General features: G+C 41.7%; 1 protein-coding gene across 3 annotated transcripts in view; it reads left to right on the top strand.

Moving 5' to 3' along the window:
• The first annotated feature begins 12,963 nt into the window (after positions 1 to 12,963).
• ZC3H7A (zinc finger CCCH-type containing 7A) overlaps positions 12,964 to 14,888 on the top strand; it is a 27,084-nt gene continuing 25,159 nt past the window's right edge. The window contains exon 1 of one of the 3 annotated variants that reach the window (XM_057367290.1): positions 12,964 to 13,175. In XM_057367290.1, the coding sequence (XP_057223273.1) occupies positions 12,964 to 13,175 (212 nt within the window). Of the gene's footprint in view, positions 13,176 to 13,553; positions 13,947 to 14,888 lie in introns of those variants that run through there. The other 2 variants (XM_057367292.1, XM_057367291.1) reach the window with 2 other exon arrangements.

The raw sequence follows: 14,888 nt of genomic DNA, 5'->3' as shown, positions 1-14,888 counted from the left end.
CAGAAGTCCCTTGCCACCTACACAATTCTGATATTGTGATGTGATAACAGATACCTTCAAATTAGCAGTTCCACACTGCCAGAGAAAGACTCCAATATCACTTCCTTTTGCCTAAAGGTTGTTATGAAACCATGGCCTGTAGGCAGGGAAGGCAGTAGGCCTGTTCTACTACAATAAYGAATTAATTGATAATAATTTTTTCCATATATCACTAAGTAAAATATGCAAATGCACTGSGGAAATCGTCTCTACTGAATTCAAAGAGACTTGACATTTTGCCTGCTTTTATTAGCTAGACAACTTTGTCATAAACAGTAGCAGTGCCCTTTTCATAAAGAACTACTTTCCTACCATTTTAATTCACGGTTACAAAATCCCATTTCTATGCCTTTGTCCTTGTTAGCCATTTCTGAATCTTCTTCCAGTGCTATTTTTACTAAGACTCCGGGGAGGCTGCAGGATTGAATGCAGTATCCAGGGTGGAGACAGAATATGGATTTATAGAGACTGCAGACTATGTTTAAGAGAGCAGAAAAAGAAACCCATGGTTTTGTGTAACTTTTACTATGTCTACTCCTTTTCRTTGTCTCTAAATGTTTTCAATTTCTTGCAAATAAAATGAAGATTTTTGTTACCTCTTTATTTGTTCACCTCTTAATTGTTTTGTTCTTCACCTTGTCAACAGTGAGCAGCCTATTGGTCTGGTCTGCTCRTCTTGCAGCTTTCTTTCTGGACCTGTCTTTCTTGCTGCTCCTCAGCTGTGCAGTTTTATGGCAATTGAACACTTATCAGAATAAAGCCCCTAAATTATGTGTCCATCAAAGGACACACTGCTGCTGTGAGACTCACAACCACCTAATTTCCTAAATCTGTTTGCAATTTTTTAATGCCACATTAATGTTTAAATTTTCTCCTAGTTATTTCCTCTCTCAGAAAGAAGAAAAGATAAACCCTTATTAGTTTATGGACCATGTAATCCCTAGAAAGGATTTGCCTGGGACAGATAATCTTTGCTTGTATTCAAGGCTTATTTAGAATGGAGGGTCAACTTAATTACATAAGCAAGCCTAATTTTTATTCTGTAAAATACTATATTGATTTTTTATTTAGATTGGTTCTTTCTGACAGCCACCAAAAAAATATGTGTGTAGTTTTTATCAAAAAACCCAATGGRCAATACATCACTCTTCCAAATGCACAGACATCAAGGACAGTTGTGCGCAGAGRTGCTGCTGAATATTCACTTTCTTTCCAYCAACTGATCYTTTTCATTTATTTATTTTTGYTGAAGCAACACATAGTTTTTCTATGGATACATGCAAACATGATTTGCATATTCACATGATAAAGTRGAATTAAAATGTAAAGCAATGTGAAATAGTTAATTCTCTGTAACGACTTCATTCCTGTTCTTAGGGGAAGGAATTGAACAGAAAGCAAGATCTAAATACAAGCAGTAAATTACTAATTTTTTCATGTAAGTAGAGAAACATTTTCTAYCATAGCACATATATTGCATCCCCCCCTCAGTTTTCTGTAATCTGCATAATTAACTGATTACTGCACAACTGGAAGGACTGGAATTAGGTGGGTCCTTTTATGATCATTATGACAGCAAGTTGWAGGAAGAGGAGGARCAGCAGCAGTTCTAATTTTACTTGAAATACTGCACGTAGAAACCTATGTGATAACACTGAGCGGTGCAGTCCCTTGGAGAAGGGTCACCCTCAAACAAGCATCCCTGCTCACTGGTGTGCTGCTGCTTTCAAGTTTTTGGTCTTTGAATTTCGTTTTTCATCACTTTGTTCTGGCCTCTGTCCATCATCTTTTTGTCTTTGGCTTCTCATGTCACTTGTCATTTGTTCAAGGAGCTGAAGGTCAGATCATCTGATGTGACTTGTATGCCATAGGCCCTGAAATTTCTTGTACCAGCCCAAGTAATTTCTCTTTGAGCAAGGCATATTTTCTACCTGCTTAAAGCATATAATTAAATTTGGAGTCACACACCATCAGAAGATAAAGAACTTCCTGTTCTGTTATCAGAAGAGCATCTTGTAAGGGGCCTCTGTCTGGAAAAAGGCTGAATGGAGTAGGCGCCAGAGGTAGAGATGGGACAGCCTAATTAGGGAAGGATTTATTTAAAACTGATTGACTTACAGATGTGACTGCACACATTTGGAGTGTGTCATATCTTTATAGTAAAAAGAAAATTTAATAAAGACAACTTTTTCCCTCCCCTCAGAAAAAAAAGTGGGCTATTAATTAAAATATTTGTTACAGGTAATAATTCAGAGAGCCTTTGAGAAAAGGAAGGAATGGCAGTAAGTTACTACAATGGCAGTAAGTTACTACAATGTTTCAACTGACAGAGAAGGCTTAATCTTGAGAAAACATGAATAAAGCGTAAACACTACTTATTGCAGGTTAGGTTCTGACCTCAGTTAAACCAGTACATACCTAAAAGGTAACAAAACTGTATAAAACTATCTAATGCCTGAGATTCAGCAGTTTACAGAAAAAAACCCACATTTTTAATGTAAATAAATAATCATAGCTGCATAAGGTCCATTTTACAAATTTAAGTGAGACCCAGGTGATGCCTTAGGATTTTTAGTTTCTCYATTTTCATGCATCTGTATTCTTGTAGTTCTCTAGTRCAAAACTAAAACTCCCATTCTCCCATCTTTAGACAAAACAATCCCTCTCTGAGCCTGAATCCAAGGACACCTCGCTGCCTCAGAGCCCCAAAATATGTAAACAACAGCAAGTTGGGGGGGAGCAAGTTTGGGGTGGTTGACATCATGACCTGAAGATCATTGGAAAATTAAGACCCAATATGTTAATAAGGCAGAACTTATAAAAGGTGAGGATCTCATGACCCGGTGTCCATTTTGGGTGTAGCCTCAGAAGGAGGCTTTTGTCTGCCCAAATGTACCGAGAGGCCTGTTAGGCCTGGATTAAAGTTRTCTATTCTCATTCTCTTAAVTTTGTCTGGCCCCTCTTTCAGATTAGCCTGATTGATAAGGCATCACAGGGTRACTGAAGTTCCCTACAAAGTCAGGGGCAAGGTGCAAATTTGAAGAGCCCAGCTGCTTGTCATTTTCTGTGCTAAAGTGCCGCTTATTGATGAAGAAWAACAAAGCTGTAGTTTTAAAGAAAGGCTGACATGCCCAGACTACATGCAAATTGAAAAACCTCACAAGGCAGGCAACATTTCCTTTTAAAATTGCTTCTAACAATGTTTTAGTATAATTATACATGCTCCAGACTGAGGTTTGGAAGAATGTTAACTCTCCTGTCAATTAAAAACCTCCTTTTGCATACAGCCAATGGGTGGGGTGCCACATTTCAGAGTGCAGCATTCAAGTTAAAACCTAAACTGTCCAAGGTTTGTTTTGAGTCTTMCAGCATAAAAACTCAAACCACAAATTTCGTGGAAGCTTATGTTGTTAGAAGCACAGAAATGGATTTATAAAACAGGTTTTAAAAGCATGAAAAAAGTAAAAAGTTGATTAGAGTGGAGTATGACAAACAGCAGGACTCTGCCTGTTGYAGCAACTTCACTGGTAATGGCAATGCAATTCTGTTGCAATTGCAAATGTTTGCTAAAAACATTACTCCATATCTAAATCCTCCCTTGCAATAGCTGTGTGGACTAAGACTCTTGGGAAAGGTCTTGCTGCCCCCTCAGTGCCATTATTTGTAATGGCTACTGTAAACTGCCTATTCTTATGGATTCTCTCCAGTACCTCACAGTTACAACTCCATGAAATTAATGATATTGTGTACTCCATGAAGCTAAGGATACTGTCAGTTCACTGTCATGGAACTCCCATCACTTCTGCAATTGCCTGTGTTCATAGGAGTCATCTCTACACACTGGATGCTTCCAATCACAGCTGCAGTTATGTCAGCACTAAAACAGRCAGAGCTAGCACAGTATCTCACATGTGCTTCCCAAAGGCCTTGAGCAGTGTGCTCACTGGGGAACACTGAYCCTCTCAGGGAAGAAGAAAATGGGATAAACTTATTTTGAGATATATTRATTTCTTCAGAATAATTCTCTGAGGAATCACAACTTCCAATGATTGTGTTGCCTATATGGCAAACCAATTCTACCCTGAGATTTTATAATTTTAGGGTCATGTTGGCCTGAATMCCAGGATGCTGGACAGAGGGATGCAATGTATGATTCTTTCTTAGGGCAYCTATAGCAGCACAGGGTCATGGAATGGCTTGGGTTTGAAGAAACCTTAAARACCATCTTGTYCCAASCCCCCTGTCACAGGCAGGGACACCTTCCATTGGCACAGCTTGCTTCAGGGATGCATTCAAACAATTCTCATGCTTTCCTGGTCTACTTCTATGATTTCCTTAAAATGTTAATCCTTCTAGTCTGACAAGCAACAATTAAAATATTCTTTATTCTTTTTATATTTTAAAACACTTTTTTGGAAGACAACAAGACAACACTATTGCCCAAGAAAAGCAAGAATTGAAATGAAGATGGCCAGGAAGGAATGAAAGGCGAATTCTACAAAAAAATTTAATCTGGAAAATAGTGAGTATTTCAGGAAGGTGGGAGGACTCTTTTACTGCCTGCCCTCTAAAAAAGATGGATTTTGCATCCTGTATTTCAGTAATGATTGTAAAGAAAACAGAAAGCTCTCATCAGTTTGATGCTCAGCCATATAAAAGCTGAAGTAAGTACATCAAATGTGTCAGTTAATTTAATTATCCTTATGTTTCTGTCAAATGTATTTTCTTTGAAAGACCCTAGTCRAATCTGGCAACTCCTTATTTAAATKTCTATTTAATTTCAGAATTATTCAGTGTATATATAAAATTGTTAGTTTCGTAACATGGATTTTGTTTTGCTACATTTCAGGATATATTATTAACTTTTTTTTTCAGTATTTTCTGCAATGTGAGGCAGAATGATAGAAAACAAAAAAACCAAACATTATTGTTAAGGACTTGAATCTTCAATTGCTTGCAACATGTCAGAGGTGAATCTGAAGAATTCCCTAAGTATGTTTTTATGCTCAGACAGCTTCAAAATACTTTGCCATTTTTACTYGTGTTTGTAAACTTGAGTTTTGGATGATTCCTTGACCTTTTGGAATAAGTATGAGAGTTAAGATAAGCTGATGAATAAATGCTTATCCTGTTTGCAGGAATTAGGGTATTGGTCTATAACTGAGCATCATGRTGGCATTCTCTATGTGAAAGGCCTGATTTGAGTGAGTTGAGAATTCGTAAGAGCCACTATGATGATTGGGGAATTTCTGTTTGGAATGATTAGGCAAGACAGAGAGGTGTAACATTTAGCCCCTTTGACCTGACTGCAGGGAGGCAGACTCAGTGCTGATGTGTTAATAGCTTTCAGGATATGAGAGATACAGTTTATAGGCTTTGAAGATGTTTAACCYACTTACTTCACCTACAAAAAGGATAATCTGATTGCCAGCTTCAAGAGGATATCAAGCAACCTTAGCAGTCTCCTGCAGAACTTGATTCAGAGATCATTCCTGCACAGAGCAATCTAACTTACCAAGTGTGTCTGATTTAGCACTTCATTGTGGCTCAAAAGTGAGCCAAACTACTGTCCCCATGTACTGTGCTTTGGATCATTTGGAAGAGCTGTCTCAGAGCATGGGATTCCTTTGGGGAATAAGACAGGAAGGTGTGCTCCAACCATGACATTCAAGCCATGTGTTCAGGCTAAATCTGTTCCACAGTTAACCCCTGAAATGTGCATTGGTGCAGAGCATTCAACAGCCACACAAGGTTTGCTTTACAAAAGGGCTTCGTTTGGATGAGTCTGCTTGCACACATCCATGGGCACGTGCAAAGCCAGCAGCACCAGCACACACCTTCCTGCCTGGTCTCTCTTGGACAGCTTCTACTAAATATACACTCTGAAAAGTGTAATCTGCCTTTTACCTTACCAAAAGACTGAAACCTTCTAGATCTTGGCAAAGGTAGAAAACAAAGAAAGGATTTTTTGCTATTCTGGCAGGAAACTCCTTGTGGAGAGAGGCATTGCTCAGTTCTGCTGTGTTACTTGGCAAAACACCATTCTTTACTGAATTAAATTACAAAACACTGTTTTCTCCTGCCCCATCTTCTTTATGGGCAGATTTAAACCTCATACATAACCTATGATAGAAAAGAGATCAATTCACTTTACCCATATTCCATCTTTTCAGTGTCAGGAGAGTTCTCTAGCGTTAAAGAACTGTTTTAATTAACCTCTAAATAGAAAGCAAAGAAAATATGGACAAAGTCAGAGGAAAAAATCCAGATGTTGAAGGTAACTAAAACATTGCTCTAAAGTACAGCTACAATGAGCATTATGCACTGAATAAAACACTTCCGGAGTTTCATGATAGAGTGGATACAGTGACTTCTCTGTCTTCCAGAGGAAGTAATCAGACACRCCTTGTATTGCTAAATTAGTCAGGGCAGCCACAGTTACAAAAAAGCAAATGATAAAATTGAGATGTGATGTAAACAGCTGAAGCTCATGATCATGGGTTAGCTACTTACAACAGTGATGTAAATATAGTAGCAAACAGGTCAGAAAATAGGTGTAATTTTCCTCACGTTAATCTCCAAATAAGTTTTTGTTAAACCAAGAATTGAAGAAATGTATATGTGATTCCTATTGAAATACAGCCTTTATGTCCACACAGATACATTTGTCTGATTGTAAGAAATTTTGCAAATGTGTGACTCTCCTAAGCAAATGGTAAAACACCTTAGGCTCAKTAAGGTGGAAAACTGAAGTTGATCTACTGAGAGCCTGAAGAACAGAACTTCTATTTGTATCAGCTTCTTAAAATTATTTATTCTTCCTTGTTCTTCCTTGAAACAAATATTCCTTGTTTGAATTAATACAGAATCTTCCATTTAATTTCTAAACCACATTTTCAAAGCTCKGTGTGTGTGGCTCTGCAAATGAATCTTAGATTTCATAGTCCAAAAAAAAACTTTATTTGCAAATTTTAACATACTTTGGACAACTAATGCTTACGAAGGCTATATCTTAGGTAGGCACCTCRATTGTAACTATTAAAAAATTAACTGCATTTTTGGAACAGTGTGCTTGAAGAGAGGGTTTGGGTATTTGCTCTRGAGACACCTTCAGGAGTTGTGAACTCACTTCAGTTTTGCCACTTTTCCTGTCAAAGTGTGTGACACCATCAGGAGACAGTCTAAGCTGCAACACCACCCACAGCCTAACGATTCTATCTCTTAYCCTTCCCGCTGCCAAAGTGAGATGGTGCAGTTTGATTTGTTGCCAAACATACCGAGAGGTTTGAATAACTTAGATACCTCAGGGGGTAAAGCTAGCCGGGGAAAAAACCCTGGATCCATCTGCCCCCTGCCCATTATAACGGTCACCACCCATAAGAGAATGTTAAACGCAGAGACTGGCACGACCCCGCCCCCCTCTTTTATTTTTCTTCTGGCTAACAGAAGATCTCTAACCCATTTGCAAAAATGGGTTTTGGGTGGGTTTTGTTCGCGTCCTCATTAGACCAGTCATCCATGACTTTGTCACAATGCAACATATTTTACTCATGACTCTCCTCTGAGGCTTTCCTGAGGCCTGAAGCTAATGCTCCTGATCGTGGCTGGCAGGAATACATTCCAGCTTAGCCCTGCTTTATATGTCTGGTTTCTGTGCGCTCAAACATTGCACTGAAATGGTTGATTTTTAAAAAAATTTMTTTTTAATTCGAGCAAKCGTTTCTAACGTTACACTTTCCAATCCAGATCAATCCTTGTTTCCCACCTGCCCGGTGTCAGACGCGCCCCGGGCGGGATTCGCTCCCCCTGCTGGCCACGCAGCGCAATTCCCCTGGGATGGATGAGATCATCCATGGCCAGGCGGGCCGGAACGGCTGCTAACGGGACTTGAGTTTAATTTTCGCCACGGATTACGATTGAGCCATTGAAAGCAATCCAAGATACTCCTCTGCTGTAAAAACCCATAGGTGTTTCACTGCATTCCACCAATTCCAACAAAATTTTAACATGCAAGAAATCTTATATTAATTAAAACAATGCTAAACAGTTTCCAAAGAAACTAGAAGTTCATAGGTAACATCGGGCTCATACCATAACAGTTACAGTTTAACTTGCCCTGTGGCTGTTGTCAAATACTCTGCTTCCTCCCCCTCACTACGGTCAATCTCCCGGCGATAGMAGAAACCACTTCTCTGCCAGGGCAAGAATGGTACGCAAAAAACGCTATTTAATGGTTGTTAAAGTGACAAGTCACAAATACGGCTTTGCAACATCCCATTTGTGTAGCTGGAAGATATTGATGCACTGTTTAGTTCAAGTCTGAGGGTAACCAAGCTATAATATATAGATATTTAAGAAAGAATAATCGAAAAAGGGAAAAAAAAAAAAAAGAGACCACCACAACCTCTTCACTCATCCAGAGATGTTGTCTACTACAGGGTATTTTTTCTTGCATGGATTAAAAAAAACATCCAGACTGATGTAGTTGCTACTAAAGTAAAAATCATCCTATTTTCAGGGYTCAAACCCATAATTGGACTGGTAAATGCTGGAAATGATAATGTACAATTTCATTAGCATTTAAAAGGAAAAGCTTTTGCTCTTTCAGTGATGCAGCGGGTGAGGGTTTTCAAAAGCATGGTATGCATCTGACAGAACAAATAAAATACCACAGAGAGCATAACTTGCATGCAWTACTCAGTGTTTTATCACAGAGATATTAAGAATCCATCATTACCAACAAAAAAGCAGAAACAAACCCATCACTGCCAATACCTTTGGTRAGAGTCCTCCTCCACATGCTGGCCAGCTCTAAGAATGTGCCATAGATCTTCCTGTTCTGGTTAGAGCAATGCTCATTCACCTCTGGGCATCCTAAGTATTACAGGAGTGTCACACAGCAGCAGCAAACTGAAAAATAGCCACCCACTGCAAATTGACTTTGAGAATGGATTACATTRGACTATATTTCATCTACACATGATTACTTTGAATAAAGAGCAGTATTTTGGTTAAACCACCTTTGGAAGGGAATTGTTTGTACTCTTAGTTCAGTTTAATTTTGCAGTCTCATAAAGYTCTAGTATGGCTTAAGAGTTTGAGTTTGGTTAATTCAGGTCAAGACTCCCAAGCATATCTCYACCAAAGGAGTTGTCCTTTTCATATTCTTGTTTGGATAAAGCTCTGTCTTGGTGAAATATTTATAGAATGTATACATTCTTTGTTGTGGAATATTTCCTTGGGCAGTAGTTATAACATAAATTCATGTGTGACCAGAACTGACTCTTTTCACGGATATTTAAAAGAAAAAAAAATGAAATTTCCTGCTTTAATTATTCAAGGAGATTTTTTTTTCCTTCCCATAACACATGCAGGGTTGGAATAACCACATATTCCATAGCCACTGTTTGAGGAAACAGAGCAAAGTCATCATCCATAYATTTATTATGGAATTCTGAGTGCGGCAAAGATCAAGATCTTTATTAAAAAAATTTTAAAAATCAAAACAGTTTTGAAAGGCGTACATTCCTCAAATTATCTCTACATATAAACAACTTATTCACATCAGAAATTCCAGTGAACCATAATCCTCATGTCAGAAAGCCTTGCATGATTAAGGACTTCAGATGCTACAGATAAAGAAATACACTGAAAAAACTTATTTGTCTTCCAGTCGTCTGGAACTATCACACTCATGTAATCCTCTTGATCAGTGAGCACATAATAAATATGGGTTTCAAAGCAATTTACTTCATAATATTTGAATTATAAAAAGTCAGACTGGTTTTGTCTCCTSTCCAAAAGTTTGTTTAGAGTTCAAGAGAAGTCCCTTTGCTTGTTTTGTTCCATAATCTTATTTCAGTTTTTAAAGGAATGTAACTTTTAAAGTCAGAACCTTGTTTCTAATTTTAAGCCAAAATTTACTGTTTTCTATCAGTTTGAAGGGAAGGGTATTTGTATGGATATTTTAGTAATCTAACTTTACCTGCTGTGATTTTCAGGCTCACATTTGCAGTCTGTATTACATCTGAAGTATTCCTAAAGTAGTCAGGAATTCGCAATAGGCCATTCTCTCCAGGTGAATGGTATGCAGCAAATCCTAACAGCAGGCTTGGAAAAATCAGCAACATGATTTATGTAATTCCTATAAATCAAAAGGATTAACAGCTAAGATTAATATTTTCATCATACTATTACCAGTCAAAAGATTTTAYCTCAACAGTGGTTTGCTGTTCTGGATAGGAATGATCATCCTGCTTGCTTTCTTAAGCGGCTTAGTGTTCAAACAATTGTAATTTGGAACTGGATAAGCCTTCCTACCATTTTTATGGTCTATTTTATGATTTATGATCCAYGGATATAACTCTTATTCTATGCATGACCCTTTTTTCTCTCACATCCCTTTAGAACCTGCAGTAAGTGAAGGCCAAATTTCATACTGAGTCCTAAGCATCTGTTAAATGCCAWATTAGACACTTAAGCACTATTTAATATCTTACTGCTGTCATGGAATTCTCATATTTAATCTCAGGAACCACAGGGCTGAGATCAGAGGGAGGTAAATCACCCGTTGGAACTGGGGAAAGCCTCAATGCAAAGCTTCAACAATTTAGACACAGTCCTTCTAGGGTAATTAGACTGGAACAATGTTTAATACATTAATTTATTAATAGTTAATGCTTTAGGCCTCACCAAGGAACTTTCCACCAGCATAGCTTCACCAGATGAACTACTAATTGGCTGCATTCCTCCCAGTCTTGATTAGTGGTAGTTCTAATCTTCACACTATTCTGCTTAAAGCTTCTAAAGCTGTTCTCTATGCAGTCCTACCAGGTAGGTCACATCAGTTACTGTGGTATTTGTGGGGGCATCTGTACAAGACTGGTCAACTGCATTATTGACATTGCCATCACTAATGCTGCTGAAAACCAGGAAACAGAATCAGAAGATCCTCAGTTRTAAGAACCCACAAAGACACYGAGTCCAACTCYTGGCACTGCACAGGACAGTCCCAAGAATTGCCTCCSTGTGCCTGAGAGCCTTGTCCAAATGCTTCTTGAGCTCTGTCAGGCTTGGTGCTGTGATCACTTCCTGGGGAGCCTGTTCAGTGTCTCACCACCCTCTGCGGAAAATTGGCTTTTTCTAATTATCYGGCCTAAAGCTCCCCTGACACAGRCCATTCCCTTGGGTCCTGTCACTGGTCACCAGAGCAGAGATGAGGATCTGCCCCTCCACTGGCCCTCGTGAGGAGGGTGCAAGACCACAATGATGTTTGACTTCARTCTCCTCCAYGCTGAACAAGCCAARTGACATCASGTACTCCTGAAATGACTTCCCCTCCAGACCCTTCACCATGCTCATTGTATTATCAGAACACAATAATAATCACAGGGGAAAACCCAATTTCTGTTTATTTGAGAGAGCACTGAAGAGAGCTGCAATCTGGCTGTTCTGTAGACAGGGAGTGTGTGCCACCTGCCTGGGCCAGGAATGGTGTTACTGCCTGTCCCAGGCATGGGCTCCTGGTGCTTGAAAAGAAGGCCTGGAAACAAAACTCTGTAGACTGGTATCTATAGAGCAGGTATTTGTTTATTGCAGCGCTGGAGGTGAGGGGATTTCTTTTCTTTATTTAGTTGCTTTTGCTTTAAATTAGCACATATTTATACAGTAAGCATGGTGTAACATTACTATTCTCATTGCCCCCCCCATATGCTCACTATGCACTTACTACTATACATAAGCACAGAATACATGATATTATAGGTTTACAAGTATGTATGTATAATTTTTAACTCAGTAGTTGCAAAAGTTTTTTTAATGAGATACTATTTTTATAATAGTAGACTTAATTTTTATCTCCAGAGCATGTGCAGTTGTAATGTTCATAGGTTTTTTTTTTGTTTTCTAAGTTGTAATTTTTAATTATTTTGCTGATTGTTTTGTGCTTTTGCTGAATTCTTATTAGTGCTTGTTACTGTTTTTCGTTATAGCATCTACTTGTTTATTTTCTTCAGAACTTTTCTAATTTATGTTTTTTAGTGATTTTATGTATCTATGTACTAATCTAGTTGATTAGATTATGTGTAACTAGTATACATATGTTAATATACTATTAAAAATTTATAGTAATATACATAAGCTATCATTAATATTAGAAGTGATTACATTGTATTTTAATGTTATTACATTCTTATATTAATAACATATAAAAGAGCTATAAAAAGTTTTCAATTAATAAGCTTCATAAGCACTTTGTTACTTTAATATAGACTATATATATCACTCTCCGTCAGGACAGGGAAGGTTTTACTGCCTGCCCCAGGGAAGGTGTCCCCGCCTGCACCTGCCGCTGGTCACACTGGCCACGACCGGTGCTTCGAGGAACGACAGCGCAACGCCCCTTCGGCCTCGTGCTCACTGAGGGGCTGTTATCGGGCAAAAGCGTTTACATTTTACGAGTTCCGACATGAGGAGCCCCAGGTCACACCAACGGGCGGGGCTCTCACACACACACTCCCGCCGCCCCTCAGGGCGCTCGGCGCGGCTGCAGCCCCACCCCCGGCGCACGCGCACGGCCCCCTCCGCCAGGCGTGACGTCACTGCGCGCGAGGACCCCCGCCAGCTGCCCACGTCAGGCAGCTTCCGGGAGAACCAACCGGAGCCTTAAAGGGCCGCAGCGTCCCGCTGCCCGGAGCGGTGTCCTGGGCGGTGACGGCCCCAGGCTCGGTCGTACCGGTGTCTGTACAACCGATCATACAGCACCACCCGCACAGGGCCACGGACCGGCCGGGGGRAAAGCTCCCGCCCRCTGAGGGGAAAAGCGCGCGGGGGCGGGGCCACAGGCAGCCAACCAATCAACAGCTGAGAGCCACCCAGCCGCCACCAATAAGAAGCAGCGGTTCCCAAAACAATGGTGGCGAGCCAATGGGAAGCCCGCAGTGCTCGAGCTCGGGCCAGGCCGCCCCCGGGCTGTGCCCGCGGCCTCCCGGCAGCAGGGGGCGCGCGGGGGCGGCGGCGCTGTGCGGGCGGCGCGGAGGAGGCGCTGCCGCCGCTCTCGGTGTCGTTACCGCTGTCGCCGCTGTCGCGCCCGTCCCGCCCGCCCCGCCTCCCGCTGCGCTCCCGCGGCCTCACAGCAGGTACGGGCGGGGGGAGGGACAGGCACACCGCGTCCCGGTGCCCCCGCGGCACCCTCCGCCCGAGGGAGGAGTGCCCAGACACGGCGGCCCCCGCTGCCGTTCCGCCCCGCTCCGGGCGCGGGGAGCCGGTCCCGCCCGTCCATTCCGACGCCGCGGGGCCGCCGTTCCCCGCCGAGCTGGAGCCGCGGAGCCGCCGCGCCCCTCCCGCGGGGGGCCGTGTGTCCCCTCCCGGCCGCGGCCGCTGTCGGTGCCGCCGGAGCCGCGGCCGGGCCGGGCCCTCCGGAGGGCTCTCCCCGGCTGCCGGAGTCGCTCGGCGCGAACAAAGGCGGCGGGGCGGGCGCGGCGCGCTGGGGGCAGCGGAACCGGCGGGGTGGGAGTTCTCCTGTTGCGCCGTGACTGGAACAAGCCCCGGAGCGCCCAGAGCGCTGACAGCGGCCGGGCCGGGGCCCGTCCTCTGCCCGCGGCCCCCCGGGACGAGCGCTTGGGGGTTTCGGTGCTGACAAATGCGCGSTGACTTGTGTCGTTCCTCCGGCCGAGGGAAGGTGCCCGTGCGCCGTGCCTTCGGTGTGCCGGGGCAGCTCCGGGCGGCAGCGCTGAGAGTGTTTGCTTACGGAAAGTCAGAACTGTCATACAGGAAGTGGGAAAAAACCCCCAAACCAACCCCAGAACCAAAACCAACAACGTAACTCAAATATTGTCGGTTACAGTCATCAAAATCGAGTATCAGAGCTTATCTTGCTGTAAATCYTGTTGATAGATCTGGATTTATTGGTAAGATGCTTCTCCTTCAGTTAGGCTTTTGGATCTGTAGTTTTTTGAAATACTGGGAGAACCTTAAGCCGAAGTGTTCCAGCCCCACTTCTTAATTTCCTGGGGAAATGGAGTGACTTCACAAAGCGTCTTTGTTCTCTCCTGTTTCTTGCATAGATTTTTCAAAAACGTAGCAAAGCCGTGAAAATAGAAAATAAATCTTGAACAGTGTCCTATTATTTTATGGGTGGGGAGCAAGTGGGAGGAGATGCAAGGAAATACTGAGGGTAAGTAAAGAGTAGGAAATGAGTAGGTCTTAAATTACTGCTATATATTAAATTTTAATCCGCTGTTTCATTTTGAGTGTGGTCAAGTTCACTTTTCAGAAATAAAAAGTGAAACTGAGTTATGTCTGCATTAGGTGTTTTTTTTTTTTTGAGCTGACATAACAGAATTCTGTGATTGTGGCCAGAAGCATTAGATGAAGCAGAGGAGTTAACTCAGAACTATTGAAATGTATGTTGTGTAATGGTTTTCCTGTTTTCTCCCCCTTTCAAACATCTTGAATGTTTGAAATGTCTCATATAACAGCTCAATGATGTGTGAACGTGAACATAAAATCTTTTGTGCTTTTGCTGTCTGAGGAACATACTTACTCTATGCAGATTTTGTATTAAGATATCTATTTTCCTTATTTTGATGCCAGTCCGAGTCTGATGAGTAGTTTACAATCTCTGTAAGGCATGCTTTCGTTTGCACTGTGTTTTATTATCTGTAATTATGCTTTTTAATCTGTCAGATGGCCGGGCTGGGCAATAAAATGGCTTTGACAAGTCTGCTTTGGGTCAGGCTTATTCTCTGATGGCATGTGCACGATGTCCAGTGGGGTCCTTGGCTGGGTTGGAGTTAGGGATAATGGGGATGTTTATGTCGGTGTTGGAGTTGGGGGTGATGGAGATGTTT

Source organism: Malurus melanocephalus, unplaced genomic scaffold (assembly GCF_030028575.1).
Source record: "Malurus melanocephalus ecotype Western Australia unplaced genomic scaffold, MMel_1.1 scaffold_77, whole genome shotgun sequence".
In the NCBI taxonomy this organism is placed as follows: Eukaryota; Metazoa; Chordata; class Aves; order Passeriformes; family Maluridae; genus Malurus; species Malurus melanocephalus.
This window is presented reverse-complemented; position numbering and strand designations above follow the sequence as displayed.